Source organism: Battus philenor, unplaced genomic scaffold (assembly GCF_028537555.1).
Source record: "Battus philenor isolate CCGP_79_NKW_IND1 unplaced genomic scaffold, ilBatPhil1.0.hap1 SCAF_10, whole genome shotgun sequence".
In the NCBI taxonomy this organism is placed as follows: Eukaryota; Metazoa; Arthropoda; class Insecta; order Lepidoptera; family Papilionidae; genus Battus; species Battus philenor.
Window position 1 is genome coordinate 15,129,594 of NW_027181662.1, and position 24,610 is coordinate 15,154,203.

General features: G+C 33.4%; 1 protein-coding gene across 1 annotated transcript; it reads left to right on the forward strand.

Annotated features, from left to right (window-relative positions):
- Window positions 1-14: 14 nt before the first annotated feature.
- Window positions 15-22,968, forward strand: SPARC (secreted protein, acidic, cysteine-rich). The gene is made up of 9 exons (XM_068766957.1): window positions 15-89; window positions 17,042-17,115; window positions 17,826-17,963; window positions 18,602-18,683; window positions 19,338-19,453; window positions 19,901-20,047; window positions 21,209-21,411; window positions 21,848-21,995; window positions 22,548-22,968. The coding sequence occupies exons 2-9, from the start codon at window positions 17,053-17,055 to the stop codon at window positions 22,593-22,595; spliced, it is 945 nt and encodes a 314-aa protein (XP_068623058.1). The 5' UTR covers window positions 15-89; window positions 17,042-17,052; the 3' UTR covers window positions 22,596-22,968.
- The last annotated feature ends 1,642 nt before the right edge of the window (window positions 22,969-24,610 follow it).

Here is a 24,610-nt window from a genome sequence, read left to right on the forward strand (position 1 = left end):
TGTCATGCAGAGGCGCGCGCGCCGAACTCGGCAGTCGGAGGGCGAACTCCGAGAGGCAGCCACGACTATTGGCGGGAATTTTATATACGGTGAGTGCTAGTACGTATATCCGAACGGATTTTTTTATTTCAATTTAAGGACGACAACATAACTATTATGCCACATATATATAAACGTCAATTATTATTTTATAGATATTTTTTAACTATTAGTTAACAACATTATGTTATATTTTTTTTGTCGATTTCGTATTTAACAATTAGTTAAAACATTGTCATATTTTTGTGGTTTTAATTTTATAATTACATATTTACAATTAAATATTAAAATCGATAAAAAATATCTTCTAAGACAATAATATAGCGTGTATAATTTATACATAAATTAAATGTATCGTCAAATATTTTTTTACATTATAAACAACAACATAATGCTTATTTATTTCGTATCTAAAAATCATTTCACGAATATAAGCGGCCGTGGTCGTATCACAGTTAGTAAAAAAGCGAAATTCAGGAACAGCTAAGGGAACGCTTAACTCAAAACAGGTTCCAGGAAGCGCCTGGATTCCATGAAGTTTTTTAAGAATCGTTCGTATAAGCTTTTTGTTACTCAATGTTAATTCAAACATACTATATAATTACGTAAAAGCATTTTATTAATAATAAGACGGGTACAAGCTTATTTGAAATTATTATAAAATCATTACTTTTTTTTCTCAAAACAATTGTCTTGTTCATTAAGACATTTTTTGACAGTTAACTATAGACGGGATGAAAGCGGGAATGTGAAGCTTTTTATTATTTTTTCAAACACTTAATTTATTGAATATAAATGATGAATTATAAAACGAAAGTAGTTTATAGTTGGTAATTATATTGTCGAGAATAATGTAGCGTTTGCTGACAAAAAATATTTTTAATTTGCAATTTTATCTGTATGACATTAAATACGGTGTTTAAAATTAGATTATCATAAAAATTAATAATGTTTAGATTTTAGAAAATAATTTTTAGTGTAAACCGCTAGTTCGTTGGTAGAAGTTGAATTGTAAAAGCGGTTATTTTAAGGGGGACTTCCATGACTATTTTTTTTTATTTTAACACATAATATTAAAATTATCCAGGAATTGGTTATAGATATAATAGCTTTTAAGGGCTGAATTTACAGCTCATTTATAGGAAAAAAAACAAATTTTTACCTTCTAAAGAACTTATATAATGTGATCACTCTGAAACTCTATTGGAATGCGACAGGCCAATACTTCTTACAAAATGTAGTAAATAATAATTAATTTTAATATGTAGTAAACTGAATTTTAAAAAAACCTTTTTCTTACTTTATTAATAATGCTAATTATAATTTTTGGAATCCATTTCTTTTTTATAGGGTGTAATATAAATACATTGATTGACAGCGAATGAGTTGTATATTCATCGATTTACAGCTTCTACATGAAAACCAAATACCTTGTGTCAAATTGAGGTTATGTTCTAAATAATATCGTTATGAAAATAAAATAATAAAAACTCTGCGTTTAATCTTTAATATATATTTTTTTCTTTATTGACAGAGATCTATCAACGTAATGCCAATAAAGATACTCGATAAAAACTCAATTATATATTTTTTATCGGTTTAATTTAAAATATATCGATGTTGTATTAACCTTTTTGAACCGCGACCCATATTTTAAAACGAAGTTAACTTGATATGAAAATTATTTTAAATTACTTATCGTGTCGCACATTGATTGCTCACGTGTTAATATATATTGGAACTTTTTAGTCAATTTTGTTGATTGTGTTGCCAGAAGTCGCATTTCAATAAAAAAAAATTGATTAAAGGTTAATTGGAAATAGCTTTAAATCTTTTTGCTAATAAATATACTACACACATTTATAACTTTTAAAACACAAATAACCTGTATATGTAATTATTAAATAGTTGAATTGTAAACATAAGCGCTGTCAAATGTTTTATAATTTACATAATATAGGCCTTTAGATTGTTAAATCGCAGATTTGCGTTCATAACTGGATAGGCTTTCACTTGACGTTTCAACCAATAGACACCCGCTGCAAGGCATAGTATCTCCCTCAAAGATGTCTATCGTAGGGATATGCCATAATCGCCACACTTGAAAGGCGGGTTGGCGATATGTGTGTTATTATAGTACAACAAGGATGCCTTCCATCATCAGGAAACTTATTAGTGGTAATTATATGAGTCTGTATCCTAGGAATCAAACCAGCGATCTATTATCGCAAGTTCTAGTAATATTTGCTGGGCAACCATTGATAAAACGTCATTGGATATGTTTGGAATATTATTTAACAAGTGACCGGACGTTGCAAACGCATTCTCCCCCGCCGGCTGTTGTGTTTGTTTTTTGTTTACGAATTTTGATTGCATGCACTTCGATTGTTTCGCTTACAAATTTACATCACTCATTGTTTGTTATGGCTTATTTACTAATTTATTTTGTCTTCCGATCGACACATTTGGCGGTTTTATATTGTTTTTTTTATACATTTAATAACGTTTAGATATAGGCCGTGGACAATTATTAGGTTGAAGAATGAAAAAAAATTATAACCTCAAATTTTTGTTTTTCGTACATATCTGTAACTAAAGATTAAAATCTTGCTTCTAATTCAACACGCAATGAACTGTTAGTGATTTGTTTTGTTAAAATGCAAATAATAGCTATTAATATTTTGACTATTTTGTGATATATTACACGATACTAATGAAACTTATTTTGTTTTGCTCTTAAGCCTGTTTAAACGTTCGACTGCAAGGCAATTTTTGCAAGAACGCACGTAAACTTCGAGATATACGTATTTTGACTTGTTTCAGAATCAATAGCAATCGAATCAACGTCCGCGTAAATAGCTCGTGACATGGTTATTTTACAAAAATAATAGCAGAAACTTGCAGCGCAAGCGCTCAACATCTTGCCTAAGAAAAACAACTCAATAACGTGAGGGACATCGGATGATAATAGATTTAGTTTTAACATAGGCTCCGGAGGAATCTCCGCTCACCAGATTTCTAACTTAGACTCATAGTCTCAAAATTGACTTAAGGAGAATCGCACTACAATAGAAAAAGAGTACCAAAATCGACTCGCGAGAATCGTACTCCGATGGAAAAATAGTCCCAAAATCGACTAGAGAGAATCGCATTCCAATAGAAAAAGAGACCCAAAATCAACTCTAGAAGAATCGATCTCTTTTTGAAATATAGTCCCAAAATCAACTCTACCGGAATCGCGGTCCATTACAAATAGAGTCCCAAAATCTGCTCTCAATAAGCTGTTAGTTTAGTTTTTAAAAAAAGAAGTCCCCGATTGATAAAACTTAATTTAAACACATAATATTAAATAATTACAGCGAAACACTAATATCCCGAGAGTCCAAGAATAAGTGACACCATCAGTCATTCACTTTGAAATATATCAATACTTTTGCCACGTTATGTAAAAGAAAGACAACGGTATAGAGAGACATGTCTTGGTAGGACGGTGATCGGCAAAAAGCGCCCAAAGATACATGGATCAAATGCTTTTACGGAATCGTCCATAAGTCTTAACCTCACGAGATATTTGACTTTTCAAAACCCGTCTTCCCCTTGTAACAGCTTGTTATGCTTTCTGCGATGAAATTTAAAATTCCTAGCTCAATAGAATACAATAAGCCAAAGTTTTTTTTTCTCATCTCCCCTGTTTTGTTAGAGACAGGGACGTTACAATGCGAGCGTAAATATTTTTTTTAAATTTTATTTTTATTGCTCTTCCTTCACACATTCTTTCTCTCTTCTTCTCACATCGTTCATAAAATCTTTCATTCTTTTCTTTTTGATATTCTTTCACACGTCGCCTTTGTTTCCTCGTCTATATTATCAATTATATTGATTCTTATTGTGCAGCGTTGCTTACACTTTTAATTTTTTTTTTATTTAATGACACGGATAATTGAATTTACTCATTTTATTTTTATTAGCATTTACGTTTTGTTTTCAAGTAGTCTTTCTCATGATTAGCTGTACCACTTATCTGCCTGAAAAATATAATGAGTGAGACGACCCTTTCTTCGTCTACTTTCTTGCCTATCTCAACTTCGAGATGAAAGAGGAAAGAGGGTTTTATAAATTAATTCTAATTTGTATCGCTAGTGTTGTTTACAATTTTTTTTCGCTTTTACTAAGCACAAACAGCTGGGAGAGGGTTGCCGCTATTTGATACAAATCTTTCTTCTCATAACTGCGAGACACGACAGCGTTTTATCATTACAATTTTTCTTATGAGTAAATACAGCTAAAATGTATACGTATAAACAATAAAATTTGGAAGTTTTACTCGAATATGCATTAATTGGTACATATTTATTTCAAGTCGCTGCCCAAGCGCTACAGACTGTTAAATGCCTTGAGGTTTAGGATTATTTGCCGGGCCAACTCCTCAAGATTTTGCCGTAGATTTTTTTTGAGGAGGTCTGATAAGTTGAACGGAGGTATATTAAGGTTTTCACATAAGGTGGCGGAAAGAGGGTTAGGTTAAAACCTGTGGGTAGTTGTAAAACTGTGACGCGGTAGCCGCGAATTAACGTTACATTTGTTATTGTACCCGCAATCGGAGGGCGACATAAAAACATTTGTTTTTTATTCATTTATCTGGACGGGGTCACGCTATCTGTGGCCGGCGATAAGCCGGCTTCCGTCGTGGCAACCTCGCAAGCTGCCGTTGCTCAGTTCGACCCACTTTGGGGCTATTGGGACCGCCTCTCAGTGCGGATTTTTTTTACAATTCATTGATTAATTTCTCCAGGACATGCAGTCCTGTATTTTCTTGGTATATTTTTATACAAAAAAGTCATTCTAAATGTAAAAGTATAGACACGATTTCAAAAGTAATGTAATGGTTTGGATAAAAAATAAAACTGACGACTTTCTTGAGAGCTAATTTATTGATAGAAACTTGTAATTTGTATGCTTAAATATGACACAGTTAATTAAAGTAAATATTAGGGGGACCGGTAAGTAATGTCGCTTTCTCAAGTTAAATTCAGACGACTATATTTTTAACAAGTTTTTATTTCTAATCATTAATAATTACGCTGTCGTGCCTGGCAGCTGGGAGGAGAAGATCCGTATTAAATAGTGGCAACCCTCTCCCAACTATCTGCGTTTAGTTTAACCGAAAATAAATATTGTAAAAAAACCCTAGCGATACAAATAAGATTAAATAAAAAAAATCAATAATAATTAAATATAAATATGTTGTTCCATTTAATACACAGGAATTCTCTGATATCTAGAACAAGCTAGGCGTAGTTTATTTACTATAAAAAATTTGATGTGATAATGACATACATTTTATTTAATATTACGTTACGAAATTAGATTTAGTTCACAGTTTTAGTGGTCGTTTCAAACAAAGTTTTTATTTTTTTTTCAACGCCACTCGGTAATTACTGATGAATAATTTTGTATCATACTTTGTATATGTTCTAAGTTAAATAAAAATATATCAAAATAGACACTAATACTATACCTTCTTATATTATTAGTGGGATCGGAAAGTAATATCGCTTTAGTTAAATTCACACGACCACATTTTTAATAAGTTTTCATTAAGTTAGATTACTAAATCAAAATCCGTTTTTTATTATCTGTGGTCGTTGATCAAGCCCAGATCAGGAATTATTCTACTGTCGAATGGCAACATTGTGTTATGTCATCTATTAATAATCTATTTAAATGAATTTTAATTTGACAATAAAATACAAACACATAACCTGTCATATGTTTTGTCATTTTAAGTTTCTTAGTAGTATTTATTATGAGAAAATATATATTTATATTTAGTATTAATGTAATAGTCGATCTTCGTTTGAACCCATAGACTCCCATTGCAAGACATAGTTTTACCCCAAAAATATATATGAGCGAGATATACCATAATCGCCATTGGTATGCGTGGTTGGTGATTACAGTATAGTATTATGGTCCACAGAGGACGCAGCTGCCAATCCTCTGGAAGCTTGTTTTTGAGCAATGGCAATCTTATATAATTAATGCATAAAATGTGAATTATTTAAGATTGTATATCGGTAATCGAACCTGTAACCTACTATTTCAAATCTCTGTCCTCTACAAATTCTAGATTATTAAGATTAATTTAACATATGCAGTATATTTGCAATGAATCAGTATTGATAAGATTGGAGGAAGCCGGGGTAGGGTGCGGAGAGGGGAAAACGCGTGGGCGCCGGTCGCATACAAAATTCCCTGGAAGTCGGTTACAATTATAAAATGACGTCACATCCCTCTACAGATAACGTAAATCTATTTCAACATAACATTTATTCGCTCATATTATTATTCTTGTATTATTAATTAAATTCATAAACTCTGGCAACACCGCCTTGTGTGAAGCACTCATATATCAACTGTCTACCGCTACTTCTTCAAGCACTAACGTTTTCCGAAATGCTAAGAATAATAGCTATTCAATAGCAACCGATGTGTGTTGCCAATGATGATATATGGATATATATGTCACTGATGATGGGCCTAATAAAAAGCGTCTTGGTCACCCAACGACCAATGGAGAGGGCTATGTTTAGTTTCGTTGCTAGATCGAATCAAAAAGATGAAATCGAAGGTTCTCGATGGGCGATCACGAGTGGACCGACAATTCAATACCTTCATATCTATACATATACAATATCTTCATATCTACATATAGATATCATCAATAGAGGCGAATGAAAATAAGTGTGAAAGCTTTATAGAAGAATATATCACTCATTTGCCAGCAAATATAGCTTTAAAGTTAAATTCTATTAAATATTTATATTAATAAAACAATCAAAGTAACGACCTAGTTTATATCAAAACAGATCTATTTATAATAGCACATTTAACCTAAATATTCTTTCGAATAAATAAACAAAACATAAAAAATAAAAGAAAAGGAATATAAAATCAATTTTAAATTTTAATTTACAACATATAAGCAGTTAAAAATATTATTTAATAAACTTAATAATTATAAATCTTTGAAAGTGAATATAATTATAATGAGCTGTAACGAATTTAGGATACGCAATAGTAAAAATAGTCGAATTCAAAGTCCAATTGCATGTTTCGCACGAAAATTTTAATTACACAATTAGTATTACATTACAAATTCATCAAATCAAAGCATTTATTATTAAAACATTTATGATTACGAGGCAAATATTAATAATAGGGTAATGAAAAGATTATATTTAAAATTCAGTCATTTTTGACAGTTTCGCTTCCGCGAAACAAGATGGCGGATTTTTTGTCGTCAACGTCGCGGCATAGATACGTAGATTCGGTCAGGGTGCACGCGGGCGCCGGGTTATCGGCTTTGATGAATGTTTAAAAATATTCGTGACAACAGCCATATTGTGTTCCCGTTTATATGTGGAGCAAGAACGATGTTATGGTCAATTAAAATTATATTGGACGATTATTCATAGTCTGTATTGCTTGAGTTAGTTGCCGCTAGGAGTTCAATCCTGCAATTTAAACGGAAACAATGCCATTGTTTTTTTTTTGAATTTGTTACATCTTTAAAGTTTTTAATATTAATAAATTTTATATAATAATATCTCATGTTAGATTTTATTAAAATAAATTTCTCAGAGATAATTATTATGTAAATTTTAATTTTAAATAATTGTAAATCGGTTTGATATGTATATTTGGTAAACGTTATAACATTATACATGTTTTAAACCTGTGTTTCGCAACGTGGGGCCCACTGCCCCACAAGGAGGCAATTTGATTGTTAAGGGGGGCAATTTAAAAGTGAACTTGAAATGTGCTTAACCCTTTCGCTTTAATATATAAAATATATGATACAAAGCTTTTGCGACATGTTACACAGGAGACATGTCCAGCAGTGGATTTCCAATAGGATAGGCTGGAAGCGACTTATATCCAGAGTCTTCCGAGGACCTTAACAAGGTTCTGTCCATCTTGTGGTTGGAAACCCTACGCTTACCAGTCTATGGAGATCCAGATCCTTAAAGCCTCCACGGCTATCTATTCCTAGCTATATGGTTTGTCTACTGTCAATTAGCTGGACTATTAGCTTTGTTCGGTTATAGATCTTCTCTTTTCCAATTCCACCTCTTAGAATCACGATAGCTATATCTCTTCATGCCTCGTGAATATGAGCTTGCAAATGAAGCTAGAATTGAGAGATCACGTTTCTGTGCGTAGGTTTTTTTTGAATGAATGTTCATTGCAGATTCCACTTGTATAAAGTGGCAGGGAGCAGAGCCTAGTCCAAGATCTCTTTTAGATCAGCGAAACTTCAGAAATCCCGGGGTAGCTTCGCCTCGGGCTGTTAGATATAACTTGAGGAGACCTCGGCTTTGGTTGTCATTCGTCTATAATACCCGCTTAGCATTCTGACACAAGGGTGCCCGAGAGGGCGTTAGTGTTGATGGTAGATGTTCTAACTTGATGCGTTCAGCGCATGATCAGTCATCATTGCAAACTTTCGGAAGGCTTATGCCAGTTGGCTTCTATGAGCTATACATTCATGATGATATAAACATCAGGCGTCGTCGTTTCATCATCATAGAAGCACACTACACAGCTATAATGGATCTATGGGGTATATACCACAATCACGCCTAGTGTTGGTGATTTCAATGTGTAATTGTCGATGTATTGTTAATAATTCTAGCTGTTTCGTTGTTCTATTAAAAAAAGCTCTTAAATATATGTTTGTATTACTATAACAAAAGGTCTAATGTCAAACGATGAATGTACGCAGACAATTGAAATGCGAGGTGATCGTATAACTGGGTCAATAGAAACAAATGTTCCTCTATAACTTCCATTCATGCAATCACCGTATTCTTTCTTCAATCAGCGCGACTATAAATCAGATGCAGGCCTTACTTCAATTGGAGGCGTCGTCATATAAAAATTGCATGTAATTATTCTATTCAGATATGATTGAGACCCCGTTTAACGCGTAAAATAGGTTCTATTAAAGTAGAGCGTAATACGAAACAGTGCTTAACGACGTTATGTTAACACGGTAAGAGGATGATACATAGAAATTTTTTTACGTATTAAGTAAGTAATAATATTCCTTTTTTAAATAAAAATAAAACAAAACATTTACTTATTACAAAAATAAAAACATATCATCTGGTCTAGTCTAAGAAGGCATCAAATGTATCTTTATTTTTCCTATATCGTCCTGTTAGAATTTAATAGAAATTAGATAAAGCAACTACAAGGTATTGTCTTTCTTTTGAACTTCTGTCAAATTTACAACAAATTGCTTCATAATTTGAGTTCAAGTGGACAAATTACTTTTTACAAACGACTTCTAAAGTTCTTTTCGCTCTTCGAAATCATTACTATCAATATTTTTGTTTACTTTTTGTTAAATTAATTCCTTCAGTTCATCACTAGCCAACACAACACTCGTCGCTGTTTCTTGAACTATTTCTTTGACGTCTTCCATACTTACCTCATCTAAACTGGTTTTGTTTCGCTAATTTCACTATTTCTTCTATTATTTCATCCATATGGACAGACTGTCTAATATCATGGTTCTTACTTAAATCTGGCCAATTTTTTTTCCTACTCTCCGTTATCTCATTTAAAGAAATGTTTATGATATACATGTTTGGAAATAAGCGAGGACTTTGTTTTCAATAATTCATATTACTATCTAGGTAAATGATCCATTTCAGTTGACCACTTATATGAACTGATGAATGAATGACCAATATATATGAAAATGTTTTCTCTAGCGCGCAATCTTCTTCAAGGCTGTGTGCTTAAAAATAATCAATCAAAACTAAAAATCTGTTATGGATACAGTGTATTATTAATATGGTTTCAAAAGACTTTATAAGAGCCGCGAAAGTTATTAATGGGGCAATTGTTCAAATATTTTGTTATAAGAACTGCACATTCACTTAAAGTTATGACTCAAGTTCGAATCTGTTCATATTTTATATAGTAAAATAATATAGGTATACGATACAAGTTCTGGGGAACTGACCCCGTTGGGAGTTCCAGGAAAATTCCGAAGTAGCAGTTGCGAATGTAACATTATGTTTTGGCTTACGGTCACGTTTTGCTAATGTTAATAAAAAATAAATCGTCTGATTGCATTTTTAAGATATAACAATTCTATAAATCAGTTGCTGATACATTAATAAATCATAAATGAATGACAATATGACAAAGCAAATTCTTTCTTGGAAATATCATTTGGAACATTTACCGGGATTTTAAAATACATATATATATATAATATTTTATAAGTATAATGTACCAACTCGAAGCTTTTGACAAATCAATCAATCAATTACTCTATCTTTTTTCCAAGGGACAATAAGACGTACGGATTCATATCATCCATTAATCTTTCCATTTTACTATATTTAATAACGAAATATGTAACGCGTAATATTGGTAATATTTTTTTTTATTTTTCTGTCCCAATTTTTTAAATAAAAATTTAATCATACTAGTCTAATTACTGACTTATCTATTATTGGTGAGATCTATAAAAATAATTAAAACATTATTTTTCATAAATAATTATTTTGTTTGATGAAAGTCCGGCTTTAATTTTATTTATGGCGTAGTTCTTTAAATGAACGATAGATGGCGTTGTTCTCCGAAAGTATAGAAACAAAATGGTCACGAAAAATATAGCTGTGAATTTTGAATGCTCCAATTAAAGTTTCTGCTGAAGTAATTTGCGAGTTTGCGAACAATATACTTTAAACAGATCGAGACGATGAGATCAGTACATGGTACAGTCATTAATGACAAGTCAAACAATATATAGAATCTTTGTTCAAACCATTTTAATCAAATAAACATATGACAGCCGCGGTGACGTTAGAAATATTGATGTATATCACATATATGTTTATATATATCGTATATTTTACATATATCGTATATTTTACATATATCGTTATGTTTAAATTTTTAATATATATATAAAAATGGAGAATAACCAAAAATAAAATGTACTTACACATATTGGCCAAAAGTATTTTCGCTGAATCATTTTCAAAGCGAAGATTTTAATAATGCTGCTTGACAAAAATTATTTATAAATACAGGATGATTGATTATACGTGTAAAAGTTTTAAATAAGTGAATATATAACTCATTAATGTTTGGTACAGGGATCCAAAAATCAATGTTACAGAAATAAATAATAAACAATGAAAATATAGTAAGAAAAATTCGAATTAATACATATTAATATTAATTATTATCAACTATCTGTCTGTGCAGACTTTGTACTGTAAGCTATTTGTCTGTTGCATTCTAATAGAAGAAAAGAACCAACGTCGGGCCTTCGCCCCACAAGGGGGCAATTTGATTATTAAAGAGGGCAATTTTGAAGTAAACTCAACAGGAGTTTAACTATTTCGCATTAATATTGAAAATATATATGTTACAACGTGATCGTAAAAATTTTAGAAAGGCTAAGGTGACACAAAAATGTTTTAAAAATACTCTTTCAAAACTTTCACAACTTTAACCTACATTACATATATTATTATAAGTTAGCTATATGTATTATCTTTACGGTATCTATAATTTTTATTATAATATTTAAGGTATGATATAAACGCAAATAAGTACCAATTGGCTGTGACTGTACTTTTGTATATAAACACCGCTGTCGCTGACTGTACAGGTGACGCAATGCCGTGGTGACAACGATGTGCTTAGGTAATCGGATGCGGCATTTACATTTCGCTAACACAGCATATCATATTTGTTTTAATATCTAGAATTACGGGTCGTGTGGAATTCTGGAAACATTTATCTAAAGTTAATTACACCTTCATTAACCTGAGTTTTCGCAAAGCAAACATATGTAGTTTTTTTTTTCAACATAGAATCATCATGAATGTCGCTGGAAGGCGCTCGCTTCTATCAGCGCGAAAAAGGGTTTTTACACTGTCCACCAACGAACCTGTATATATATATTTCTTTTATTTTTCTGTTGGAATACGACAGGTCAACAACATCTGACAGTACAGAGTCCACAGATAATAAACAATAATTATATTGAATATATATAATTCGAAATTTAAAAACACTTTGGTTATTACGTCAAACCAATGATTTTTATTAGTGTATATCATACATTACATGGCAGCAAATATATATGTATTTAGCATTATTTTATCTATATAAATAAGCCAATGACAGGACAATAAGTACTGGCAGTACAAAGGATGCAGTAACAGATAATAAACAATAATTATTATAGTAATTCGAATTTTAAAAAACGCTTTAGTTATTACGTTGTTAATTATTTATGAAAATATATTGTTATGAAACCAGTGATTTTTATTAGGGTATGCCATATATTAAAAACACCAAAATGAGCTATATATTTTTAAAGAATTTTACACCAATTACTTAGTGTACATATTTCGACATAATTATTACATTTATACATACAGATATATGTTTTTTTTTATTTAATTGGCCCCCGCTATTGGGGGCCTCTCGTACCCCCTATCTTTTGTGGGACAGGGACTTTTCGGGCAAATTTATTTAATTTTTCACAGAATTTTTTATTATTTTCTTACAGATATATGTTAGTTAGGTTAGGTAGCTAGGCTCAAGTGCTAGGCGTTATTAAAACTCGATAAGAGTTGTGTAGATGTCAGCGCAGTTCGCGCCGACGCCGGGACGGAGGGCGGAGAGCAGAGGGGCTCCGCCGCGTCAGCTGAACTTGTAACCCGAGAGGGTGCAACGTCCTCCCGGGGGCGACGCTCGGAGGACCAACAGCTATTCACTCAATCTTTCAAATTAAAACTTACTGAGAGAATTCTTTTTAAATAAACATATATATTAAATATAAATTAATTAAAAATAATATATTTATTTATGTATTTAAGTTTTATGTTTTAATAACTTTCTTGGTTTGATACGTCGACTGAAAAATAATTCATAGGATTGTACACTTTATAATAATTCCCAAAGGATTATACTTTTATTCCAGAAAATTGCAATCTCCAAACTATTATGGTACCTTAAAAATACTCCCCAAAAATGTACAAGGCAAGTTGTCTTCATTATGTCAACCGTGAGACTTCCTTCATATATTACCTTTAAGACGAGGAACTGTTCTTTATTCTGCGTCTTTCGATCTTAAATACAAATTCAAAATATCTTTATTCAAGTAGCAACATTATAAAATGTAATCTACAACCGTTAGCGCTGTCTTGTCTAAAAGTGCCGCCAGGAATGTCAACAGTTGCTCTTTTAAAAAAAATAACCTAAAAGCGTCTTTTATTAAGTTTATGAATGGACAACATATACTGTGTTACTAAGTGTGCAAGTGACAAATAAATATTTAACTCTATAGTAATGTAACTTCCTGTTTGTGTTGTAAAATAAAAGATGGCGAACGATCGTTAATTTCAAACAATCCTTATTTTATCTTTTCGTTATTAATCTAACAATTAGAATCTTATCTAGTCATCCCGTGACCTTCTGTTTAACGTATGTGGCTGGCCCATTGTTACATCAACTTGCAAATTTGCTGAACTCTCTCTCTCTCCTGAGCATTATTAATCCCATCTGATCATGGGATCTGCTTTCCTTATCTTCTTTCTCCACCTCGCGCGATTGGACACGTCGTTTGAGGAAACATTGCAGGCAGTCATGTCTTTCGCTATGGTTTCTGCCCATCTTGTTTTCGGTCTTCCTCTTCTTCTGGACCCAGAAATGCTTAGATCCATAGGGACATTCCCGATGTATTCAGAAGATCTTCACGTGTCCGTACCATCTAAGTGGACTCTCTTGTAGCTTATCAGCGATGAAGGCTACCGCGAATGTACTCGTTGCGTATTTTATCGAGCCTCATTACTCAGCACATCTACCGAAGCATCTTCATTTCGGCTCATGTTTCACTCCCATAAGTCAGAACAGGTCTTATCATGCTCTTATATATCAGGCCTGTAAGCTTAACTGGTATCCTGAACTATATTGGCTAATTTCTTTCATTTACAAATCTCCTTATCTCTGATTCGATATAACAGAAAAATCCCAAATATATTACTGTTCATGGCTCTGTATTTTGCCTGATATTGTCTTAACAACGAAATGTTATAATTCTTATAAATTCCACGTTTGTATATATCAAAATATTATCTATTCTCTCAAAGCATATCTCTGATCCGTCAGATAGTGTATATATATAATTTGAAAACAATCACTCGACGGGAATCTGTTTTCTACGCGGCAAGCGGTACAACGGTTTTATAATAACTTCTAGGCTCTGTTTAATTTATTTTTATTTTGTTATCACGAAAATATAATATTTTAAGGTTAAACACCATAAAGTAATAATTTGGAGGAAATAGGAAGTAAGAAATGAAGCCTCTAGACTAGTATTTTGCAACCTTTTAGTTGCCATGTTCCACCATAGCCTATCTAAAATTCTTAACTTCGCTCCCCTAAGTTATATATATATATATATATATATATATATATATATATATATTAAATCGATTAAAGGTAAAACTCATTTCGAGAGTCCAGTTTTCGAATTTCCCCCCTTAATACTTAAATTGACGTGAAGAATGAAAAAATGTGTAAAAGATATGAGGAAAAGGAAGAAATCATGTGTGAGGAAAGAAAGCAGAAATGGCAATAAAAATATAAAAATTAAAAAATATTGAGACATTGTAACGTCCGTGCCCAAACATGACAAGGAGAGGTCCTCAAAAGGGTGGGCATAAAAAAGTAATGTTTTGTGTTAATACATTCGTCAACCCGCCTCCCAAGCATGTTGATTACGGTACACCCTACCATAGATATCCTTGGGGAATACTATGCCCTGTAGTGGACGCCTATGTCCTGAAATGACGACGACATATTACAGAGTAACCCTGGAGAGACCACCTAAACCAGCTTTATTAGGTGCCCACTGCAAGGCCTAGGCCTCCCCCAAAAATCACTACGAAGACTGGTCCTGCACTGACCGCATCCAGGAACTACCTGCGACCTTGGCTATGTTGCAGTTCCACCTAAGCTAGTCCAGAACCTTTCGGCCCCTACGGCCATAGGTTGCACGATCAAAATGTCTCTAAAATTCATATTGTTACAAAGCACGAGTTACAGAACCCACTGAACAATAAAAACGGAATCCTAGGATCAAGAAATGCTTTAAACACGCGTAACCTTGAAGTTATTCATAAATTTTTGTGTACGGTTCTCTGAAATTCTAACAGAGTACTATCGCGAATACTAGAACCTTATTCGTAGTATAAATAGGTGTGCTCTCCAGGTCGACAGTGCAGTGTTGTTGATCGAGTTATCTATGATCTACGATCAGTGATACAAAATGACTATTTGGGAAGTTATTTAGACAGTAATTTCTTAAGCGATTTGAAAGCGTAGTTTGGATTAAGCGACCATCTGATTTGTAAAAGACTCCTTGTGAACCAGTGATGTTTCATTTAGAGTCAGAACCCACAGTATTTAACAATATATTAATATTTGACTTACTTATACCACATGCGTAGACAATAAACATTGTAGCAGTCGCAATAACTCTCAACAGGCTGTAAAATCAACTTGAACACGTCAATACTGAGAAGTAAACCAAACAGCATTAAAGGTTTACACGCTATTTTGGTACAATGACTTCTGAGAATCGTTGTTGCTTCGGTATTGATGTTCAGTGCATTTCAGGTGTCCTAGATACTAGTTTTAACGAATCTGGGACGTCTGTTCAACTATTACAACGGTTGATATGCGGAATAATATTCTGGAAGTTTCTCGAAGATCACATTTAGTTCATGGTGTGAAGTAATATAGTTCCAGAAACAAATATGTTTGCCATCAGATGCATGCGATGTAAAAATGTATTAACGTATTTCAAAGTGATCACCTGCATAAACAATGATTAAGATATATAAAAATTAGAAATAATTTGATCTGCAGAAGAAGTAAGGTCGACGAATTCCTCGTCTGAAATGGCAGGCGGCGGGAGACATAGCTCGTGAAACCTTCGGCAGTTGTAACCGAAAGGTTCTCGAGTAGTGATCACGAGTGGGTAGATCATGCGTGGGTAGTCCACACTCTAGGACCTAGAGTCTATATGAACTGATGACATAGTCTAGGTTGCGAGAAGTGGCTAGATACGGGCAATGCAAGACCGGTCAAAGTGGCGATCTATGAGGATAGCTTATGCCTTGTAGTGGGCGTCTATTGACTGAAAGGAAGTAGAAGATACGTACTAATACACGCAAATTATATGCTAGATGACGTAAATTTAAACGATGTCGCATACATTACCGGTGAATGACTAAGTAACGTAGGTACACAATGACCAAACGCCGTAATGCATGCGCGTGTTTGTTTATGTCATTACGTTGTATATAAAACAAAACATAACATGGTCAAGAAATGAATTCTTTGAGTTAACCCTTTCCACTCCAATGTCGAGTGTCACTCGACACTGATTTTGTTCCACAAGCTCCACTGTCGACTGATACTCGACATGGTGTAATACTTGTTTTTGCGGAAAATTTTAAAACAGGAAAGATTTTTGTTACTAAAATGTTTGAATCACGAACGAATGAAACATATTCTAGAATCGGAAGATACTATAATTCAGTTAAATTTTATCGATGCTGCATAAAATCCTTGGAGTGGAAAGGGTTAATTTACTAAAGAAGTAATATTTCGAAGTATTATTTGTCAAAGATCAAAGCTTAATATATTGCAATTTCACTGTATTAAGAGGTCGCTTAGATCGCTTAAGCGGATAATTTATAGATTTTTCTAGGCTTATAATAAAGCCTAGCCTATCCTGTCAGTTTACTTTTAATATGCGTTTTGAATTTTGCTTCTGGGCTATAGGATATTTAATAAAACGATAGAAACATAGACAATTTGTTCTTGATACTTTTAATGTTGCTGCGTTAAAAAGATTATTTTAATAAATTTTCTCTTTTTGCAGGATAAAGGAAAATGAGGGGACGTCTTCTGTTCCTGGCGCTGTTGGTCGCGGTCGTGTGGACAGCCGACGCAGAGGTGAGGGTTAATAATTTGTATAATCCTTTAAATATACAAATATTTAGGAGTAAAAAGAGGTTCCATATCTAAACAAAATAAAAAAAAAAACTTTTTGGTGAAGTTAACCGAATTAATGTTCCAAGCGGAACACTTTTACAGAATACTAGTATAGAAAGTACACTTGCGGGAATATATCATGAATATGTCAATAACTCTACTCATATAGTTCCGCAATCATCGCATTCGCCTTATTTTACTTCGTGCGAATTCTACAAGCAAACTCAAAAGACCAAAGCGGGGATGCCGTTCTGACATAGTTGAATGAGATAAAAACTGAATTGAAGGTCTTAAAGGCTATACCAGAAAAGACTATACCGACTGTTAGAAAAGCGATGGCAAAAGTGCGTTTTTCCAGACGGGGATTACTTTAAAGGGATAAAATTGATTTGGAAATATAAATAAAGAATTTATATTTTATAAACAAATACACGTTACTTCTTGATCACAGTAGTACATAGTTGCACTGTAACTATAAGAAAGGTCACGTAGTACATACCAATTCTGAGAGACTGGTCATATAGTGGATATATAAAGAGAAAAAAAATGACCACAACCAGTAGAACTATGCTTCAAATCGTAGTTTGAACAGTGGTCAACAGAGTACAGTTGACCACTGTCCTAGATTCTACCATGCTTTTGTCAACGTATCGTTTATTTTTATTGTACAGAGACACCGCAGACGGCACCGTCGTCTGCGCACCACCACCACGGAGGCGCCACACCGTCCCATCCCACCGCGAGAGGAAGCTGAAGCTGAGCATTTGGAACTTGGCATGGCGGAGCGCCTGGATGAACGTCGTTTCCAGGTCTTTTAAAATATTTTTCATTACTTATTTAAAAAGTTTGGTACTGTTTCCCTCTAAACTTTTAATGGTACAGAGATATCAAAATACATTACACGAATAAAATTACACAGTTTGAAAATTTAAAGGAATTACGTATATATTGTAATAGTTTATTATAGTAGATATTTACTTTAAACACTAACTAGATTGATGAACTGAGATTCGGAGCGGTATAAATAGACGACATTCTCGGTGCGTGGACCGAGCAAGACTGGCGGTTGAGCGAGAGGCGGGACTTCCCCGCGGCACGATCGATCAACCAAACGTTATTCGAACATCTAACATTATTGAATATGAAATAGCATCTAAAAAGTATTTAATACTATTTACTATGCAAGTTAGAAAACATATACAAAGTTTTATATTAATAAAAAAGTACAATGGGCGATCTTATCCCACGAGGCAATCTCTTCCATACAACCATAGTATGGAAACAGTAGAGGTATAAATAACGGGCAGATAACGTGTACAAAACATACATACATATGTATATAGCATATTATAATAAAATAATTAAAGGATACTATCAAAAATCTAGTAAATATTTCTTAACAATTTTCTTAAAAATAAGTAGTGACTGATATTTATATAAATTTCAGGAATCCGAGAAGGCAAGAGTTAATGAAATTCTGAATGAAAACTCTAACGAAGGGAACGCCGACAATGAAGTCTTTATCGATGGTAAGTATACTGTTACGCACTGTGGGTTCTGACTCGAAATGAAACACCACTGGTTCACAAGGAGTTCTTTATTCGCAAATCAGATGGTCACCCTACTTTAACACAAAGTATACTTTCGCTTAGTCTAAACTACGCTTCCAAATCGCTCAAGAAATCACTGTCCAAATAACTTATCAAATAGCCACTTTGTATCCCTGATCGTAGATCTTAATCTTATAGGGCCAAAACGCCTTAGGGGTAATGAAAACGCGAAGTTCAAAATAGAAATGTTTGTATTTAATCAAGCTTAGGCCATATTTATGCCGATTCTTAAAACTATGAAAACAATATTTAACTAATAAAAACCGTCGGCCAATCACAAGGCGAGGAGTATTGTAATGCACTCTCTCTCTTATGCTCGACTTAAATATACAGCGCGTCGGCGTGGGATTCCCCTGTTGGATGCGCCGCTGCTGACGTATTTTGTGACAAAAAATATTTTTAAATCTGCTCCAGCTGTTTATAAAAAATAGTTTTCGATTCCAAATACTAATTCTAGATCTTTACGACTGTATTTTAAATTTAGAATCAGAGATTTATAAATTTACATACTCGTAAAATTTAAAAATATGTGATTCTAAATTTAAATATATTTATTTTGTTATAATTCAACAGACCCATGCCTGAAGGTGCACTGCAGCGCGGGCCGCGTCTGTGAAATCGATGAGCACGGCGACGCCGTGTGCAATTGCATCAAGGAGTGCCCTTACGAAACAGATTCACGACGCAAGGTGACTTTACATTTCAGATCAAGGACAATATGTCCTAAACTATACTAATATTAGTCTCATTAACTGATATGGCTTAAAAAATTGCTGGTTTAAAGTGGCTATTGGCAGGGCACATCGCTCGAGAAGTAGGGTAGATCCCCCATTAGGTGGACCGAATCAATAGGACCGGCTGAAAATGGCACGCATCTGCCCCCTCCGACGACCTTTAATATGGTCCCCCACCAGAATGAACGCTTTAATCTGTGGTTTCCAATTTATTCTCTTTACATCAGAATCTTAAGGCCCCAGCGTCTGCCAACTGCAACTTCAACCTGCCGATCTGCTAATTTATATCGGATCCTTACATCCGTTTACGGATCTGTTCATTTTTGGTTGCATCTCGGCAATTTGGTGAAATATTTTCTTTACATTGTAAGATAGTGTTAAGTTGAAATTCTTATTTACCAGGTGTGTACCCACCACAACGAGACCTGGTCTTCAGACTGCGAGGTCTACCGTCAGCGCTGCTTGTGCCTGGACAACTCGGAGCTGTGCCGTGGTCCGCAATACCACCACGTGCAGATCGACTACTACGGAGCTTGTCGGGAGATGCCGGTAAGGAACCTTGGACAATTTGTCCCACCAGACCTGCTCTACCCACAACCTAATGTTTTCTTCATATTATTTCAGCATATAAATACACTTAAGGTGTCGAAACCAGGCGACATAGTTTTGAGATCATTGTATATTGTAACTAGGGAAGAATTTAGATCTAGTGTTTGTACGGACAGATATTATATGAAGATTTTTTTGAATAGTATATCTAAGCGTGACACTGATAGGTAGTGTAAGATTTTTCCTAGGGCCGGTTAGTCTTTGAGGTAAAGACAACACGAAGTCCGAACTACAAGTGTGTATTTTGATCAAACTTAGCCCATATTTATACCAATTCTTAAAACTATGAAAACAATATTCAGCCAAAAAAAACCGTCGGCAAATCGCAAGGCGAGAAGTATTGTAGAGCGCTCTCTTTCGCTCGACGTAAATATAGAGCTTTGGCGTGGGATTCCCCTGTTCGATGTATGTACCAAAGATTTGAGTAGGAATTTCATTGTGGTAAATAATGTCATTTAAAATAATCGGATTCCCTAGAGATTCACACACGCTTCTACATTGGTGAAATGGTGTTTGAGTGGAGTCAGTCTCTTATAGACCACATTCGACTTCGTCCTTCTAATATTACGAATGTTGGCAGAATTTATACAGCGTTATTGATTTTAGGTGTAAAAACTTGAAAGGAGTGAATTTACAGCTCAATTAACGTACGGTAAATCCTGTACAAAAATAATAAATAAAATCGTATCCTAAAATGATTTATTGTCTACTACCCGTTCTTGCAGATTTTGTAATGATTGAAGTTTTTGGCCTCTCGCATTAAAAAATAAATAAATATAACATATATTAGAGTGATGTGAAAACATAATTATAGGTTGCGAGAAGTTACTGAATGCGAGTGACGCAATACCAGCCATCGTGCCCATCTTTGGGTGAAGCGTATCCCTTGCAGTGGGCATCTATTAGCTGATGTCAATGAATAAATTTTAAATTGAATATTTTTTATGTATATTACTGATACTAAGTTATAGGAAATACTCGCTAAAGACGTAAAATCTGCGAGTACAGAATGTTTCATTCGATCTCGTCAGCCAGGATTCTCCACTTCACCTGACGTTTTGTATTATCGTGTATTCATATCTTTTTTGTATTTTTTTGCAGTTATGTACCGAAAGTGAAATGTCGGACTTCCCGCGTCGCATGCGCGACTGGCTGTTCAACATCATGCGCGACATGGCGGAGCGTCGTGAGCTGACACCTCATTACCTGCAGATGGAGAGGGAAGCAGAATCCAATCTCACTCGTCGCTGGACAAACGCCGCCATTTGGAAGTGGTGCGACCTGGATGCCCACGACAACGACCGGTCAGTTTTTTACCCGGAAACAATTACTTACCAAAATGATTGAAATGGATACGCTGATTCTATTTTAAAGCTATATGAGGAATATTCCAAAGTTGTTCAAATGAAACCCTAGTCCGCCCGCTTGACACGTTTCCAATTTTAACTTATTTTCACCAGATTTTTGTCTTACTTCTTCTCCCTTCGACAATGCCAAAATGTTTGATGGTTTTCAAGTTGTATGCGAAAATTTTCTACCTTTTATTTTAAGGGGTTCAACTCTCGTATAGCTTTTCGATCAATATTTATCATAATTACGTATCAATACGAAAAAAATAATAAACATAATTTCTTAAAATTATATTATTACCGTTTTGGTAGAATATTTATGGTAATATTTTTAGTTTCATCTGGTAACTTTATTAATAATTGAGTACTTAATTTCTTAATTATTTTTAAGGTTTGTATCCCGTCACGAGCTGTTCCCGATCCGCGCGCCTCTGATGGCCCTGGAGCATTGCATCGGACCCTTCCTAGACCTCTGCGACGAAGACAATGACCACCGCATCACACTCGCCGAGTGGGGCAAGTGCCTGCAACTCGATGAGGTAACGATAAATTTTGAATTAATTGCACCGTCCAGAAATATTCAAAATTATATCCAATTTAAAATTAAATAACTGAATGGACCATCTAAATTCATGTTTCTTTTTAAATCAACAAATAATTTTATCACAGATCAATAATCATTAACGAAAAGTATATACAAAATTTGTTATTTCAAACAAGAAAATAATAGTTTTTTGGTAATCGGTAAACAAAATTAAGTAAAACTAAATATATATAATTTGCTATAATATGTATATAAGAGCTAAATCTCCTCTTTAGCATTATTTATTTAAATTTAAAAAATAAATAATTATTCCATTTGTTAGTAAAATAAACCATTTTTTTTTAAAACACATATGTTTATATCTGAATATTTTTTAATAAAATGAAATTCGTTCCATTCACTTTTTAAAATAACTGTCACATAAAATCTTTTTTGGACAATATTGCTTGACAGCACAGACGATAGTTAATTAAAATAATTTAAAATATTTACACAGAAAGCAATAAATTTAGAAACAATTTTTTAAAACAAATAATTTCTTTTTCAGTACGAGCTGGAAGATCGTTGCGATGAGCTCACGGATGAAGCCCCATAAGTCTTTTTGTACAAAACAAAATACATTAAATTCTAAAAAAAAAATTCTTAATAACACCTTTTGACATTCATAATAAATTTTGAGATTTTTAGATGTAATGTATAATATTAAGGTACTTATAGCTAAATGTCGTAAGATTTTAAAAAACTAATACACAGAAAAATGTAATCGATAAAAAATTATCATTGTAACCTTATTAAATATGTCACTGCCAGATAATAATTAAAAAAAAAAAACAATAAAAGCTATTCTAATTTTAAATAAATTGTATCATAGTTAAAAAACGACCGGTAGCTAAATGCTACTATAATATGCATTTATTTTAAATGGCAATACTGTGATCGTACAACCAAAAAATCTTATAAATAAAAATTTTAATAAATAAATTTATATAAAGTGTTCATTTTAATATCATCCTTTGTATACCTATTATTTGGTATTGAGAAATAATTTACTTTAAGCTTCCATTTCTAAATATGTATAAACAGATTCTGATCAGTTGTCTTTGCCCAATTGCTTATGACGAAGTAGATATCACTGGCACTATTTAACGTATCTCGACCCGGTGAAATTATGTTATGTCGCGGACTGAGCCTAGGTCCCTAGAATCCCTCGTATTTCGCTGCCTTAAAATAGGTTTTAGCCTAAGCGCCCAACAGTGTAAGATGCGTTAAAAAATCATTGCATGGCTACTGATATTAAAATATAAAGCCAAAAACGTTAATAAAATCAAACTTCAACCACTAAGACGTCCACTACTGAACAAAAACCTTTCCCAGAGATTACCAATATGACCGGATGGAAACGGCTTGCATCCAGCAACTTCCTATGGTCATAAAAGATCTATGTGGATGTCCTGCATTCCGCTTGTTGGCCCGTGATCTTCACTTCAGAACCTGAATGCTCCAGCCATCAATTCCTTATCCAGCCTGCCCACTGTCACTAACTTAATTGTTTTTTTTTTTCGTTTCACAAAAAAGTACAAATTATTTAATTATTGCACCATATAAACTATTCGTTTGTTTTGGTGTTCACCTTCACTTACCTTATAAAATATATAAAATGAATACAGTTCACTGTAAGCTATATTACATTTATTAACTGCATCAATTAATATCAATAAATCAACAAAAAAAAATTATTTGTATTTCACTTTGTAATATCTGTTATTTATTTTTAATTCACTAGGCTATGTCTATTATTTTCGTTAGTCTACGTATCTCATTCCTAATTCGATATTAGTTAAGCTAAGTCCTCTCCTTTGCTCGATGACTTTAATTTAAACTTCAATTTAATCTATTTTATAAATATACATTAGTATTCGGGCAGCGCCTAAAGACGAAAATTATATCTTACGAAAAGTTGAAACATTTACAAAAACCAAATTAAATATACAAATATCCCAAATATACAAATTTAAATACGTTATAACCACCACACTAGAAGCTATCTATCGCACAATTATACCGCGGTCCTCAACCGACGACACACTTTCAACGGTATCGACTCCCTTTGAACAACCGTCTTATTTGACATGGGACACGCCTTCAAGAACGCCGCCATAAGTGACGCCACACTTCGAAACGGCTATTTGACACACCGTGCGTGTTGTTATTCCCACTGGTATACAAAAGGCCATGGAAACTACAACAAAAATATTCCGTATGGAACAGCATGGCTGTTTACTCCACATTACAATGTTTCATTACAGTTACAAAAGATATCTCTATTCCTAAAACTTGTAAAAACTTGAATAAAATTTTTCTTTTCTCTTAAGTAATGATGCAAACAGCGATGCATTTGTTTTATACGCAAAAAAAAAAAAAACATTAAAAAATCGTTCTGAATATATTGAATAACATTAGGCGCCATCTCTTCCTCTAATATTGTTGTTAGCGAAGTAATAGTGATTTTTAATTAAATAAGAAGTTATTTAATAATATCATATATTTATTACTAAAAATGGTTTGAATAAAAACTTATATATGAATAGATGCAAAATTTCTTGTGAATAA

Excerpts from the sequence above, each read along its gene's own strand:
- SPARC (XM_068766957.1), top strand. The coding sequence starts at position 17,053 with ATGAGGGGACGTCTTCTGTTCCTGGCGCTGTTGGTCGCGGTCGTGTGG. Across the intron at positions 17,116-17,825 it reads TGTGGACAGCCGACGCAGAG|AGACACCGCAGACGGCACCG; the intron begins GTGAGGGTTAAT and ends TTTATTGTACAG. Across the intron at positions 18,684-19,337 it reads CAATGAAGTCTTTATCGATG|ACCCATGCCTGAAGGTGCAC; the intron begins GTAAGTATACTG and ends ATAATTCAACAG.